This window comes from Rhineura floridana, chromosome 17 (genome assembly GCF_030035675.1).
Source record: "Rhineura floridana isolate rRhiFlo1 chromosome 17, rRhiFlo1.hap2, whole genome shotgun sequence".
Taxonomy (NCBI): Eukaryota; Metazoa; Chordata; class Lepidosauria; order Squamata; family Rhineuridae; genus Rhineura; species Rhineura floridana.
In genome coordinates, this window is record NC_084496.1 from 6,027,623 (window position 1) to 6,044,221 (window position 16,599).

At 44.9% G+C, this 16,599-nt stretch overlaps 1 protein-coding gene across 3 annotated transcripts; it reads right to left on the reverse strand.

Annotated features, from left to right (window-relative positions):
* Positions 1-245: 245 nt before the first annotated feature.
* Positions 246-15,257, reverse strand: ALG1 (ALG1 chitobiosyldiphosphodolichol beta-mannosyltransferase). Of its 3 annotated transcripts, none has more exons than XM_061599887.1 (13): positions 14,898-15,257; positions 13,551-13,628; positions 12,761-12,864; positions 10,623-10,771; positions 9,274-9,363; positions 7,719-7,835; positions 7,319-7,443; positions 5,633-5,671; positions 4,195-4,254; positions 3,759-3,869; positions 2,754-2,868; positions 2,051-2,126; positions 246-481 (listed from the first exon to the last, which is right to left on the reverse strand). In XM_061599887.1, exons 1-13 carry the CDS (start codon positions 15,106-15,108, stop codon positions 350-352), a joined length of 1,407 nt encoding a protein of 468 aa, XP_061455871.1. In that variant the 5' UTR covers positions 15,109-15,257; the 3' UTR covers positions 246-349. The 3 variants fall into 3 exon arrangements, with proteins under 3 accessions (XP_061455871.1, XP_061455874.1, XP_061455872.1); XM_061599890.1 differs by lacking the exon at positions 14,898-15,257 and adding an exon at positions 14,627-14,809; XM_061599888.1 differs by lacking the exon at positions 14,898-15,257 and adding an exon at positions 14,401-14,565.
* Positions 15,258-16,599: the final 1,342 nt, after the last annotated feature.

Consider the following 16,599-nt stretch of genomic DNA (forward strand, 5'->3'; position numbering starts at 1 on the left):
GCGTACGTCTGCAACCAAGCTTCGGATAGGCTTTTTATTCAACATAAAATATAAATGTACTGCCTTCAAGTCGATTCCGACTTATGGCAACCCTATGAATAGGGTTTTCCTGAGGCTGAGAGGCAGTGACTGGCCCCAGGTCACCCAGTGAGCTTCATGGCTATGTGGGGATTCAAACCCTGGTCTCCCAGGTCGTAGTCCAACACCTTAACCACTACACCACACTGCTCTAACATACATAACCATTTTTTTCTTTTTAAAAAAGAATTTTTATTTTACAAAACACTGTCACAATGTTACAGATTTTAGGAATGCACAAGTTACAAATTAACTTTCATGTCTTATCAGTTTAACTGCTGCTAAAAAGAGGAAGGACTGTCTGTTCCCAACTTTCATCCCATCGCAGTTGCTTGGCTGTGCGAAGATTCCTTCGGAATAAATCGAGCTTGCCTTCCACAGCAGGGTATTGCAAGAAAAGCATCTGCACAGGTAGAAAGTGTGTGAAACAGATGAACGCAGTATGCAGAAGAATGGAAATATTGCATTTCAAAGTATTGTTCTTCCTGTACCTGCAGTGGCTGAAATATGCAAATACTTTTTCTTGGATAAAGCTACTGCAAATTAAAGTGCTTCCTTTTATGCCCATGCAAGAGAAGAAATCTGAACTGAGGTATCTCTAGAAAAGTACCACGTCCAATAATTTGCACATGCACAGTAATAATGTGACAAGTCCTAGGATTATCAAAGAATTGCTAACACAAGTAAATTATACTCAGAACTGTGTATTCCACGATTCAATAACCTTTACGCATCCCAGATCCTTATACGACAGGTGTGGGAAAACTGTGGCCCTCCAGATGTTTCTAAACACCAACCCCCATCAGCCCCAGCCAGCATGGCCAATGGGCAAGGATGATGGGAGGTGTAGTTCAGCAACATCTGGAGGGCCAAAGGTTCCCCACTCCTGCTATACGATTTTGCTGACCTACTAAGAAAATAATTAAGGGTTGAAGGTTTTGTAGTTCTGTACTCTCTGAAGCCTAGCTACACTGTCTGCACTTGATTTGTTTCTTTTAAACAAAATGGGATAAATGTTTAGCCTGCATTCCCTATACTAGGAAATTCTTTATATATATAAAAAAGTTATATATTTTTAAAAGCACAAAGTATACCCTATTCAAACCAAGTGTCTGAATGCTCCCCCTTATTTAAAAATAACTCCCTGGACACAGAAAGCTAGCATGCCAGGAAGAAGGTTTGCTTATAAACTTCTCCCAGCGTCCTAATTTTGTGAGTGCATAAAGTAACTCAAGAAGCATCATTCAAACAAGAAATTCCCTTCCTTGCCATCTCAAGTGGTACAGTCCAGCAAGAGATAAATCACATGATCTGATCATACTGGGTGGCTTTTACAAGAGTAGACGAGATAAGGTTATCAACGGCTACTGGCCTCGGCAGCTGTTCTACCTCCAGCATCAGAAGCAGGATGCTCTGAATACCAGTTGGTGGGAATCACAAGTAGCGAGGCCACTGCTGCACTCAGGTCCTGAAACGGGACACCTCACGGTGGCCAGCTCGACGACTACAGGAAGAAGATGCTGGGTGAGATGGGCCTTTGGCCTGATCCGGCAGCATGTTCTCATATAGTCCAGCCCTCTGTCTTTCCCGTGCTACTGTCCTTAGCCCAGGGGGAGCCAAGGCGGAGCCCTCCAGATGTTTTGGATTACAATTCTCATCAGCCCCAGCATGCCAGCAGTCAGGAATCATGGGAACTGTCGTCTACAACATCTAGAGGGCACCGAGTCAGCTATGCCTGCCTTAGCCTTTCCTGTTACAAGTTCCTTTCAAGTCAATTGACTGTCCATTCAGTCATGCTCATTCAGAAAGCCACTGCCACTGTGTTCAAGAGGACTTATTCCAAAGTAGTAAGCTCACAGTATTTCGAGGTTTGGGAGACTTTCCAAATTAAACAGCTTTTAAATGCTTTCAGGTCAATAAATAGCACAATGAGCACCATCAGTAAGTCAAGGAAGTTCTTTTTTTTTATTACCTTAAGCTGCTCTGCAAGTTCACTTGAGTCCCTGAATATCAAACCGTTTATTTCATGCTTCACAAGCTCATGTATGCTGGTAAGAAAAGAAAACAGCAGGGAAAGAACCTCAGTGAGCGGGCTTGCCATCACATTAAAGGAGCCGTTCCCAACATTCCAATCAGCCCCAGTCAGCACAGCAAGATTTCAATTTCTTTTATTATTGTAGTTTTCTAACTAAAGGGAATGTGAAAAGGACCTGTGTGCTTCCAGGGTCTGCAGGAAAATATAGGAAGGTGGAGGGAGATCCAGAAATTCCCCGCTCCCGTGAGGCCTGAACAAGGCTTGTGCTTCAGACTAGCTGGAGCCCTGGAGATCTTCCCTTAGGCATCCGATGCTGCAACTTTTTGTTGCAAGCCCTACTTGTAACAATAACAGCAGCGAACAATAAGAGCAAAGAGATGAAGATCTCAAGGGATCTAGAGAGGAGTAAGCAGGGAGGACAAGCGAGACATAACTCGGTGGCTAGAGCGCGTGTTTTGCATGTAGAAGGTCTCAAGTAGGGCTGAAGATCCCATTTAAAGACAGGGCTAGAAAACAGACTCCCTGCCTGAAATCCTGGAGAGCTGCTACCAGACAGTGTAGACATTTGTGAGCTACACAGACCAATGATCTGACACTTAACTTGTTTTGGACAAGTCGAAAGAGACATGTTAGTTCTTACCACTGGAAGTGCACTGCGCACACAGGCAAACAGCAGCCAAACATGTCCACCACCTTCATAGGCAGATCCAAGCCGCTGGAGGACGTATGAAGGCAGACACCCAAGTCCGCTGAGCCTGTAAGAGAAATTAAACAGAGTGTATTTTGTGAAGGTGTTTCTTTTGTAGTGTGCTGTTTGCTGAAATAATGGGATCCCTGCTTTGTTTCACCAACAGAGAGAAAATGACACAAAGGTTCTCTTGGCACAAATCAGATGGCATGGTGATTTCATGAGGCACATCTAGAAAGAATCGGTACTGGGAGATGGGGGAGAAGGGAATTGTAAACCAGCTCTGGCGTAGCACCTGTTTGCATTTTTTTAAAATTGTTGTTCACAACACCAAGTTTGGCCCACATATGAACACAAGCCAGAGCACAAGACCCTCCCAGGAGTTCAGATGGGCAAAGGTGGCCCTCTTGGTAGGTCCACTGCCCTTGGAGGTTCTGGGAGTGGCAGCCCAGGAGGCAACATTCATTGTGGCATCCCCTAAGCCGTGGAGTTCCCCCACCCACCTACCCACCTCTACAGAGATTTTTCTGGTGCCTTCATTGTATAAGCTTCTGTCTAATGCTGAAGATGCACTTCTTTACCCTGGTTTGACACCCAAGACACTTGTTTTTTGAGGACCCATCCTATTCTGATTGCAAGTTGTTTTAACTGATTTTAAGTTGGTATCTTTATATCGTTGCTATCTTGCTTTCCCCTCTGCCTTGCCCTTCCACTCCTTTGTGGGGAGGAAGAGGCAAGGCTGGGGAGGGGAGATGGCTGGCAAGTTCCTCTCCTGCTTTAACAGACCCATTTGGATCGACGTTTACGTAACGGCAGGTTCTGCTGTCGCAGTCCTGCAATGGACCAGACCATACGGCAGGATCCTATATCCCCCAAGACCTTGCGAGCCAGCTCCTGAAAAGTTTTCAAATGGTATTGCCATGTCAAAACACTGGAAATGTCTCAGCCATTCCTTACCGAGCAGAAGAGGGTAATCCTCTGCTTCCAGCCAGGGAGTACAGATCTGGATATGCTTGAAGTGCAGCGTCGCAATCAGCTTGTTGTAATACTCTTTCAGAGGCCCTTTGCCTTTTGAACAGAAGCAGAAAAGGCACACAGCACTCAGCGTTAAACCAAAGGGGCATGTTGAGAAAGTTATTAGACCCTGGGCCGGATGTCATTTGATCGCCCAGAGCACTCAGAGAGGAGATGACACTATGACTGCAAATTAGGTCACAGTGGCACACAGCACCAAAGTAAATGCCGGGTGTTCAGTAACACACTCTATACACAAACACAGCTCCAAAGCAAGCAAGGCCTTCTTTTCTTCCTTCTCCAGTGGTTGGGGAGAAATGGGTTTCCCAGTTTAAAGAATCAAGAGGAACAGAAAATAAAATGATTCAGAAGTTGCTACCTGTTATCACGCACACTAAAGGTGGAAGTTCAGCTCCATCATTGAGATATCGTTCATATTCTGTGCATCAGAAAACAAAGAACAGAGAGTTTTTCTACTTTCCCACAAGGATCATTCTGGAAAAGCTATGGGCGACAAAAGGCACCTTTCCCATTTTAAGCAAGTTCAGGATTTCAAAAGCAAGCAGGAAGACTGAGGTGGGGAGAACTGCACAGTTTTACATCCAAGATTTGATTGTAGCCGGATCCCAAAAGGAATCTGCACCGACAAAGCCGTGGGGGGGAGGGATAACCGGGTAGTCGCTGCCTGTTATGTTAGGCATTTTTATGGCACCTAGGTTTTCCACTGTCACTTAGAACAAGAACAACACACACTAGAAGAAGCTTTGCACCTCAACATCTCAATCCCATAAATCAGTGGCTCCCAAACCCTTTTTCCACACAGGCCACTTGAACATTACTGAGGGTCTTGGTGGATCCCTTAATGATTTTTCTGCCTGTTGAAGCAATTGTAATGTGCTGTGCAAAATGCTGCATTATTTTTATGGCTTCTTTTATTTCCTATATTGTATTTTATTGCATTACCGTTTAATTCCACAGAACACAATACAAAAGACAGTAATACACAACATGCAATCTTAAGAAGTAAAAGAAGGCATAAAAATACAAGTAAAAATCAACAATGCTGTGTGCTGTGCCCACCGTCCACAGTCGCCGTTCTTCACAGACACAGCAAGGCCCACCTGGATGACTGCGGACCACGCCATGGGAACCCCTTCCATGTACCACACTGTGGCAACACAAAGAGAACTGCGTTGGAAGGGTGGTCGAATAGAGCAAATCTATTCCCAGAGAGTGAGAGAGCCTTTTCCTTGGTGGGAGCACCTTTTTCTGATGGGGGTATTGGGATTGGCAGTCTCAATCCTCTGCCAGGTAAAAAGTTCTAACAAGAGCTAAGATGATCTGGGATGGCTTTGCACAGCACGCTAAGCCAAACCATGGTTTACCGTGCAACCTCCCATAGAGGCACTCAGCTTTGGCCCTCCACGGGCTGTTAATCCCAGTGTGGCGCAGCAGCTACAAACCTTGGATTACTGTGTCATCCAAATTGAGGATTGTGGTTAAAGTCTCTCATCCTTAACGATCTACAAAGCTTGGTTGCAGATCGTGGTCAAGGCAGAGAGACCCTAACCAAGATCCTTGGCTTAGCTGCTGTGCTTAGCTGTGGTTAAAAGCCCAGGGAGGAGTGGTCATGGCAAGTCATACTTTCTCCCTATCAATCACCAGATCCAACCCTGTCCAAGGCAGCACAGCTTACATTCAGCATGAGATTTTAACAGCGGCAAATGCAAGCCGTGTTTGCCAGGGAACAGTAAGGAACACAACTGGATCCAGGTTTGCTTGTCAAGAAAAAACAAAGAGCTTCCTTGATAACCTACCTTCTAAAGCTCTTAATAGGATGGAAAAGTCTTCATCTTCTAGAAAAGAAAAAAAAGTTCACAGACTTAATATAGAGGCATCAGAGCTATATGTCTGGTTTCACTTAAAATGGTTGACTGTGATGATATGTGATTTTGAGAGTTGCCTTTGTACCAACTGAGAAAAAGTGAGATAATCAACACAGTCCACCTCTCTTGTACAGCCAAAGGGGCTCACAGCAGACATGTTGCAAAAGTAAACTTTTTGGTATTTGTTACTTGAATGAATGGGACAGCGTACACTGTGCTTGCATGAGGCATGCCTATGCCTACTGAAATCAGCTCAGAAATTAATTCTGCGTACATTCAAACTATAAAACAGACAGCAAAATGCCCTGTGCACTTGCTGATTCCCTAAGGCCTTTTGACAGCTGGGAGCCTTTAGCACTTCCACAACCGTCACCCAACAGAAGATATTCCATCAAGCTATCAGATCTGTTTTCATCCCAGTTTTCATTTCAAGAACTTTGACATGTTTAAGTAACTGGTGCCAGAGGTTGCTTGTTTTCCTCTTCCCACCCCATCCCTTTTTCCTTTTGTGTCTTGTCTTCCCGTATAGAAACCCGAGGGAAAGGATTCCTTTGTTATTGATCTGTAAGCAGCTCTGGGAGCCTTTTTGGCTGGAGTGGGGTAAGAATGCTTTAAATAAATAAAATGGTTATCTACACACTTTATATATTAAGAGGCAGTCCAAGGTATTTTGGTGCCTAAGGCAGAAGACCCAGATAGTTCCCCCAACCATAGCAGTAAAACTGTAATACTAAATAAATTGTACCATGAAAGTCTGCCACCTCACCCTGCCTAGTGCTAGGGCCAGCTCTATTACTTTTCCTAGAAGCTGGTAAATAGATCTCTGCCATAAATCCAAAACTAAACCCAGTCCTAAAAGAGACTGCCCTGCGCTCAAGGTCGCTTACTTCATCCTGTCAACTTCGAAAAGGTCTCTTAACTCTCCCCTTCAAACATTAATTAAAACTCAGTTTGTAATTGCCAACAAGAAAATGTTATCCAAACACTGGTAAGTGGAAAAAGCAAGAAGCGCCTTTATCATCCAGCTCCTGGTGTGGCCGTAGGGCCACCATGATTACATTACCCTCTGATAAATGATCATCTGGATCCCCACTAATTTAAAAAGGGATTCCAAGCAATTTTGAAGCATCCTCTGCTCAAGCACTTATTTCTCTTGTTACACATGGTACAGAGGTTCAGAGTGAGTACAAAGTTCTACAGCAGGGACAGGGAACATTTTTAGCACAAGGGCCACACTCCCTTTTGTGCAACTTTCTGGGAGCCACATGCCGGTGGTGGGTGGGGCCAGAGGCAAAAGTGGGTGGAGCAACAGATGTGAATTTTACTCTGTACAGTGGGCTTGTTTCTACACACGCACTCCTCTGTCTTCCATCTATCCATCCAAGCAAGAGGCATGATCACAGTTCAAGGGCTCATTTCTAGACAGACAAAAACACTCAAGAAGGACATGAAGCAGGGCTGCTGAGGGCCTGAGGAAAGTCCCACAGGCCAGACAGAGGCCTGGAGGGCCGCATTTGGCTCCCTGGCCTGAGGTTCCCTACCCTTGTTTTACAGCTAAATGCACAGGCACCTCGCAGACCCCGTAAGGAAAGATAAATGCTGGTTTAGAGCCACAACCTGTCCAGCTGGTGCTGCTGATGAGGAGAGCAGGGCGGCCCATGCGGCATGTCACGTGTCCGCTTCCAACGTCACGTTGGGTAAAGACAGACTCCTCGGCATCATCTGGGAGGATGGACTCTGTTCTAAGAAGAAACAGAATTCTGAAGACTACCCTCTTCCAGGAACTGGCAAGGTAAGCAAAAGCACAGCTGCCGAACCAAAACTTGCGGCTTCCAAAAATCAGATCAGAGTAGGCATAAGGTCAGCTCCACATTTAGACCAAAGAGATATCGGCTATACCGGCCTCTTTTCGAAGTTTTGTACCAGGACCCTCCACCCATTAGCCTTTGTGCCCAGCGAAGACAAAGCACCCAGTACCCAAATCAAGGGAAAGCACGCAAAACGTGTCTTAACTTACACAGGCTGATCTTTAAACGGAGCATACTCTTTGGCTAGTTTCATGAATAACTTATGCTGGTCGCTCAAGGGCGTTTCTTTAAAGAAAGAAGCCGGCTTGTCGTAGAGAGTTATCGCTCTGTAACGCAACAGGTTCAGTGGTCAAAACAATGAAAGATAAAAAGTGAGGGAAGTAAAAGGCACTTTAGACGTGCCCTGGGAAAACATTTCCACAAAATTAAGACTGGAAAGCTTTAGGCAGACGTTACATTACAGAGAGGAGAAGGGTACATGGTGTAAGGGAATCCTAGGCCTCATCCCGGCTTGATATTCAAGAGCCAGTGTGGTGTAATAGTTGGAATGTTGAACTAAAGCACCTGGGAGATAAAGGTTCAAAATCCCCACACAACCATGAAGCACACTGGGTGACGTTGGGCCAGCTGCAGTCTCTCAGACTAACCTACCTCACAGGGTTGTTGTGAGGATAAAATGGAGAGGGAGGGGAACCATGCATGCCACCATAAGCTCCTTGGAGGAAAAAGCAAGACAGAAATGTGATAAATAAATTAATAAATCACACACTGGACATCAGACCTGAATAGGCTAATGCATCTAGGTCCAACCTGTACACTGAGATTTTGGGGTGTGAAATCACACGGGTTGGGCTGATGCACTTTGCACTCACCATCTGTAGGCCCCCTCAGCATAAGTGAGAGCCAAAGTATAAACATCAGGGCTGGCAGACAGCATGACCCCACTCCTCCCTTCCCCCATTTGCTGTTATTATATACATTTTATAAGCAGCTTTTCCATACAAATAATGCTCAAAGCAGCTCAGAGACAAAAAAAGTCAGTATGAACAATACAGCTGAAATGTACACATGCATTCGTATACCAGATCTATTGGGGGGGGGGGGGGAATCCCAGAAAAGCAACCTAAAGATACATTTTCAAAACTATTTAAATAATAAATAACAATTATATCCATATTGGCTAGCTAACAAGTCTCCAGCAGCACAATGACTGGGGATTGCAGCCAAGGTTAGCCCTGATCAGAGAAGACCCAATGAAATTAATGGACCTAAGTTAGTCATGACTGTACATTTCAGTGGCTCTATTCAGAGTAGGACCATCGTTGAATACAATCCTGTGCAACATGCAGAGGGCTGACCTAATCAATATACCGAACAATCTAACAGACAGTTAAATTGTAATTTGATGACCAGATTGTTTTAAATTGTATTTGCTGTGTTTTTATTTGATGTACACCGCCCAGAGAGCTTGCTATGGGCGGTATAGAAATGGAATTAAATAAATTTGCATCATCAGAAAAAATAAGGTGCCCGTGTAAATATCTACAGCTCAAACCAGTCAGACTGAAAACATGTGGGTGAAGAGTTGAATGTTTTCAGAAGTGTGCTGGAAAGAGGGGAGTCTTAAGTATTATTTTTTGCTCTAGATTCACGACATATCTCCTTCCTCTCCCAAAATCAGCACGACAGGATGTTTCTATACGATTCAACTTAATTAGTAAATTCCATTGCAACATGTTCAGCTTTTCTGAGCCACCGAATTACCTGATATTACAATTCATCTGAAGATCCTCTTTCATTGCGTTAGTCACACAAATGTTATAGTCAGACAGCCGGCCAAAGAATTCTTCGTACCTGAAAGAAATCGAGCTTTTATCGGTTACTGAACATAACCTATCTCAGTTGTTTTCATGGAAATATAACTTTCCTCCACAGTTGCTAAGCCTTTAAAAAAAACTAAAACAACATTACAGGAATATAAACATTGCTGCCTATATTTTCTTTCATTTCTCAACCCCCTGTAAAGTACAAAAATGCAATATATGTTCATATGCTTCCTATACATAATTCCTCATAACCCAGGAATTCAGTGGCTTGGCATACTAAAAAAAAAAACTGAGACTAAATTCAAAACTAAAAGGGTGCCCACCCCATAATATCATAGCCCAACTCCATCTTAAAACACTGACAACTCTTTTCAATGTGATTCATGCTATTACCCTTTGAATATCTACTCAGAAGCAAACCCCACCTAATGGGCTGGTTAACGGACCTAAATCTCCACTGACATCAATGAGATTTAAGTTTTACCACAGCCTGAAGGTTTCATGTTGATTTCAGTGTGATCCAAGTGCAATTAACTTAGCCCAGATCCAGTCCAGCACGCATAGGATTGTTATGGCTTTAGGTTTGACTAACTTTACATCTGGATTGGGGCCCTCATTTGTTATCACAGAAAACAGACACATCCAGGTGCCCAACAATTTTATTCAACATTTATACATGCTAGAGATTATTTTTGCATAAAGGTAACTAACACATTAAAATAATAACGTACAAATATCGCAAAGCTTTCCGAGGTTTACCTAAATATTCATATTCAGCAATGCAATGTATGAGGCCAGTTACTAATGGGTGCACAAATAATTAGCAGAGCTTCCAACCCTTCTGAAACACTCCCCAATGAGCATCACAAGGGAGTGTGCTGTAGCGATTAGAGTATCAGAGTGGGACTGGGGAGATCCCACTTGGCCATGAAGCTCCCTGGGCTACTTTGGGCCAATCACTAGCTCTCAGTCTAACCTACCTCACAGGGGTGTTGCAAGGATAAAATGGGGGAGGGAAGGACCATGTATACTGCTTTGAGGCCATTGGAGGAAAGGTGAGATATAAATGAATTAAACAACAACAGGGCATTCTAGGACACTGCTCTTCCTTTAAAGAAGTACAGGGGGTCCAAAGCCATCTTCTTTGGGGTTTTCAAAACCACCATATAGACCTGTAGGGAAGGAGGGGGCTAATTTTAGTCCTGCGTGATTTTTTTTTTTTTAAACTAGAATCCCCTTGGCTCACTGATTGAGTCCTATAAACTATAAAACAGCCCTTGTACAAACCATTTAGCAATCCGGACAACAGGGTGCCCCTTTCCGTGTGTCAGGCTCATGATAGTATAGCCGTAGTTGTGCCAGTCGATGATCAGCTTGCTGCTTCGCAGAAGACAAGCAGCCCAGGTGACAGCTATGCTGGGCAGACCTGGAGGATTCTGGTCATTCAAGGAAGACAAAAAAAAAGAGCGCATTTCAGAAACAGCAAAGAGCTCTCGCTTTCTTCCCCCCTTGCCCCCTCCCATGCCTATAACTCCAACCCAGAATGCCAAACCTCTCTCCCCACCCATCAAATCTTTCCTTGCAAGCCGCATCCTCCCCCTCCAAGCTTTTGCCTTGGTGCCACAGGTCACATCCACACCATACATTTAAAGAGCTACAATTCCAAGCACCCCTAACAAACTACGGATCACAGTTCTGTAGTCATCTCTGACTGTTCACATGCTCTTCTCACCTCTTCCTGTCCTCTCTTCCTTTTGGTCTTTTCCCCGCTAATCGGACTTCAGATTGTAAACTCACTGTGCACCAGGGAGAACCTATCAGTTTTGCTTCTGGCAAAGCGCCACGTAGATGGATAGCAACGCCCAAACGTCAATATGAGCATATCAAAGCCAGTTCCCAACATTCTGTCCCACTTTCCCAAAGATCTGTCACGCCATTGTGTGACCAGGGAGCAAAATTCAGTGTTATGCAGATAAGAGCAAACTTGGTTCTCATCGGTTGAGATTGCTACAGTGACCAAACGCCAACAGCAGACTTAAACTGTACTCCAGAGGCAGCCCAACATGGTGCCCTCCAGATGTTACTGGACTACAACTCCCATCACTGCTGACCATTAGTCATGCTGGCCAGGGCTGATGGGAGTTGGAGTCCAATAATATCTGGAGGACACCTTGCTCTACTCTAACGGTGTGCCTGAGCAACCCCCTTTCTCTCATACAAGTGAACAGCTGCCATTCAGTCCTCAGGAAAAAGTGAAGTGGAAGATAGTATTTTAAGAGCCAAAACCTGTTCTCTAGCCCTGAGACTGAGCGGCCCACAAGTGAGGCTGCAACAAGTCTCTCCAAGAACAGAGGTCACAGAGACACATGCAGACTGCAGTCCTAAATGCATGTGCTAGACACTGTCCCATTCAACTCAGTGGAATTTACCCGAGTAAACATCCTTAGGGTTGCACTGACCAAGGGATGCTTAAGAACAAAAGAAGAGCCCTGCCCTCACAGTGGCCAACCAGATGCCGCAGAGAAGCCCGCAATCAGGAACTTGCAATGTCCACCATCACGTAATCATGGGTGTTTTGCTATAATAGGCAGTTGAAAGCATTCTGGGCTGAAGACAGATGCTGGATAAAAGGAGGGCCTAAGTGCATTCTTCAGATGTGTTCTGAGCCCACTTTCAAACTTGAACAGTCAAACATACGAGCAAACCAAAAGCTGACTGGCACCCTTCTGGATGTCCCCATCTGCCAGCTCCTCTTCTTCCTCTGAAGGCTGATAGGATAGATACCGGACAGAAATGAATTGTGGCTAATGTCATGTGCACGCCAAGCACTCTGGGTGCAAAATAAACTGGGGCATGTACACAGTCACTTTCTCTCTGTGCCGCGTTTCAGTCCAATTCAGCTGCCCCTTCCTCCCTAACAAGCTGCTTTTAAGGAGGACATGCAAGGAAAAATAGGTAGGTCTGATCACGGATCTCCTAGATCTCATGCACTGCCCTATGTCAGGCCAGGCGAGGCTGGACAGGGTCTACCAGCAGTCCAGGGATTGGGCACAGGGGTAGCACTTCAGGCCAGGGCACAGGCAACAGCAATGTCAAGCCCACGAGACAGTCCACAGCAGTTTAGGCAAAGTCTCCAAGAGTACAGCACTGGTAGAAAGCCATTGTTCCAGCAATAGGCAGTTACCACAACATAATGACCAAAGCAAAAACGTAAGTCCGCTCGAAAACATACCTTACACTACTGAACTTAAAACGTTTTGGCAATATTACAAGTACAATACTGAAACAAAAGCATGCTTTAAACAACACATTTCCCAACTCCAACAGTTGTGGTTTTAAAAACAAAGACAAGCAGTACAGTTTAAACAGAACGGAGAGACAAGGCTATACAGTACAGATCTCACTTATACACGACACATACATACCTGGAGAAGAACATAGCTGGGTTTAGCTATCCTCAGCATCATATAAAATAGTTGGATGCTCTGTACGATGACTTTTGCAATATATTGGAGCACTTTTGGCCCAACTGCAAGACGAAAGTTGTTGTCCAGGTTTGAGGCAACATGCATAATAATCACAGACATTTTCAATTGGGGGGGGGAGAGAGACAGAGGAAGAGCGGAGAGAAGCAAACTTATATTTTCTAACTTCTCTACACCTGATGGGCATAAGAATATTTATTTTCTGAAGGACAGGGCTGGAGCACACACAGGCCAGCCGTCCCTATTAACTCTAACATGCAGGGGTTTTCCAAATCTAAATTTGCCAGTGAACACTGTACATTTGTACGGGAAAATTGATGCAGGGGGCACATAACCCTTCTCACATCTGCCAGTGCCATCTCCTTCTGGCCTGAAAGTCCAGCGTGCCGGGGTTGGTTAGGGGAAAGAGTTGGTTAGCGAACGCAGGAAAGATAACCCAGCGCGCATTAAGCATCCCTCCTGTTCAAATGCCCCACACACATTGCATTAGCATTCTATTTTTTATTAACAAAATGTATGTACAGTGTACTACAACAAAAGACCTCTAAGCGGATTTCAGCAATCAATAACGGGCAAACATTACAAACAAGTTACATACAAAAAATCAAAATATAAGAGAGCAAAACTATTGTTCCCCCCCACCCCGACACCTCTGTCAAAATAATCTTATTCGGAAAATGGGTGCATTCTTCTTTAAAAATAAACCCAAACACTGCAATCTTCATCATACCTTGCCAGATTTTGAGCTCAGCAATATGGACAATCTGAATGTTTCCATTGTGTGTAATCTCACTATGCAGTTTTGTGCCTGAGAGAAACGCAAATTAAGGAAATCAGGCAAACACAACAGAAACATATTAAGAGGTAAGAGCAAGGTCAGGTTTAGCCTATGAACCAAAAATGTGGGTTTTCTCAGGGTAGGGTAGGGAGAAATCCTGTGCAAATTAGGGCAACTCACCGTATTCCTACGGCTCTTTGGAGGGACATCCTAACGCAGAGATGTGGGACTTGTAGCCTTCCAGATGTTGTTGGACTCCAGCTCCCATCATCCCTCATCGTTGGCCATGCTGGCTGAAGCTGATGGGAGTTGGAGTCCAAGGACATTTGGAGGGCTACAAGTTCCCAGTCCCTATTGCCCTGCATCCCAAAGGCCCTTTAAACCATATTTCTGAAATCCAGGTGTTAGAGAATGAGGGAGTGGAGCTGTCCAGGGGGATGGGAAAAGGCAGAGGACTTTAAATTTGACCCGTGGGGGGGGGTTTGTTCCTAAACCCAGACCTTTCAACCGCTGGGGGTATGCTGTTAAATAAGTAACACTGCAGTGCAAGAGTGCCTAGGCAGATAGCATTTCCCTGAAACAGATTAAGCTTAAGCCCTCTCTGGAATGAGGGCCTGCAGGGCAGCAGCAGTCTTGGCTTTATACCTTAATGGTATTCTCTGTTAATAACAACAACACTGCAGTGCAAGGGGGGATCTGAGCACATGTAGAGTGCCTTTCCCCAAAGCAGACCACGGCACTTAAGCACTCTCACATCTCCGGAATGAGGGACTGTAAAACTGCAAGCTGCACGGGTGCATACCTAGACTGACGAAGACTGCCCTACAAGAGGACCTCTGAGCACATGCAGAGAACATTTCCCTGAAACAGCCCACAACACTTTCAGGTAAACCCTATCACATCTCTGGAATGAGGTTTTACAGGAGACCAAAGGACAGGGCTGTACACCTTAACAGCATTCTGTTAATAATAACAGCTCTAACACTGCAGGGCACGAGGGCCTCTGAGCATACGCGTATGCTTTTCACCTGAAACAGACCCCAGCGCTTAACCTCCCCCGCCCCGTCTCCGGAACAAGAGTTCACAAGTCTGCTACACTGCAGGGCAAGAGTGCCTTTGAGCATATGCAGAGTGCCTTTCACTAAGACCACAGTGCTCAACCCCTGCCACGTCTGGGGTGGGGAGGATTTGCAGGGCAACAGGAGGAGTGGCTTCCAGGATCGTTTGAGCCCCGGAACCTCTCTCCGCAGCGGGGACGGGAAGGAGCCGGAAGGAGGCCACTAGGAAGTGGGGGCTCACCCGGGTAGCCGATAAAGGCGACGCGGCGGCCGTGGCGGGCCAGCGACAGGGCGTGGTACTGCATGCGGGGGCTGCGGCCTAGGTCGCCCAGCACCACCACCGCCACCGCGCTCTCCTCGGGACCAGCGGGCCGCTCCCGTTGCCATAGCAACAGGAGGAACAGCAGCAGCGCCGTCGCCCCGCAGAACGTCACCCACAAGAGGGCCGCCATCTTGAGAGAGAACGATGGAGTGGGAAGGCTAGAAAGGCTTCGTGGGCGCCGAGCGCGCGAGACCGCCCCCTGCCGCACCAGCCCGGGAAAGTACAGCTTGCTATTGGATAGGCCGTTTTCAGTCCGTCGCCATCTTGGATCGAAACCGAGCCTCGAAGGGCGGGCTCGGCCCTTCCGTTATTTCCGTTTCCTTTCTCTGTGGAGGAATAGCTTTAAAGTGGCATGGAGAGGAGTCATCAAGGAAAGGGGCGGTGCTGTTTCTGATGGATGCATTTTATACTTAACATTATTATTTAACATCTATATAAACGCCCTAGTGACTAGCCTTGCTCCTATTTCATCGCATCCTCCAATACTCTCTCGAATTTCGAGACCTTGTTTATTATATGCAGATGATATAGTTCTGTTATTTCAGACCCCTATTGGTCTTAAAAGACTGATGGCAACTGTAACATCATTTTGTTTAGAAGAAGAACTAATAATTAACCTCCAAAAAACCAAAGTCCTAGTCTTTACAAAAAAAAAGATAAAACATATCTGGAGAATTGATAAGCGTCCTATTGATCAGGTTAAAACCATTAAATATCTTGGAATTATCTTTCAATCATCAGGCTCTCAACAGCAGCATATTACCTCCAGTCTGTTAAACGCTAGGCGTACAACAAAGACCCTATTATCCTTTTTCCATACTAAAGGGGGTCAACTTGTCTCCCCGGCCAGGAAAGTTTTTGTTGCTAAAATCATTCCCCAACTTTTATATAGTACTCAAATTAGCACTTTTATGAACTTTGCAAAGTTGGAAGCTATCCAAAATTCCTTTTTAAGATCTATATTAGGAGTGCCCACTTGTGTCCCTAACCATATTCTGAGATTAGAATGTGGACTCCAACCTATTGAATCATGTGTATGGAAGCTGAGAATACTACTATGGTTGAAACTGATTTTTAACCCCATTGGGCTGGCTCCACACGTTCTTTTAGATAATTATCACTCTCCTTGGGAAAAATTGATTCTTGATAAAATATCAAGTTTAGGTCTATCTCCATCCTATATTTTACAACTGGGCTTTGAATCTGCTCGTGAATTAGTTAAACAACGGTTTAGGGATATTGACTTCCAACATCACTTCTTGTTAGAAACCAAATACACAATCCCAAGTTTTGTACCTTAATGTCCTATCTTTCAACCTTGGAACTCCCTAATTACTGTAGAGCCTTTACGTTAATGAGACTAAATATCTTACCTTCTGCTGTCCTTTACGGCAGATATAATAAAATCCCATATTCTGAACGACTTTGTCCATGTGCCGAGGGAGAAGTAGAATCCAATGAGCATGTCCTTCTCCGCTGTTCCTATTATCGTGACCTAAGAAACCAACTAATTCTACCTATTTTATCACCTTTTCCAGGTAGAGCCCAATCATTTTACTTAGACTATCTATTAGGTGACTATTTACCGGAGGTGACCTTTGCAGTTGCTAAATATACTGCA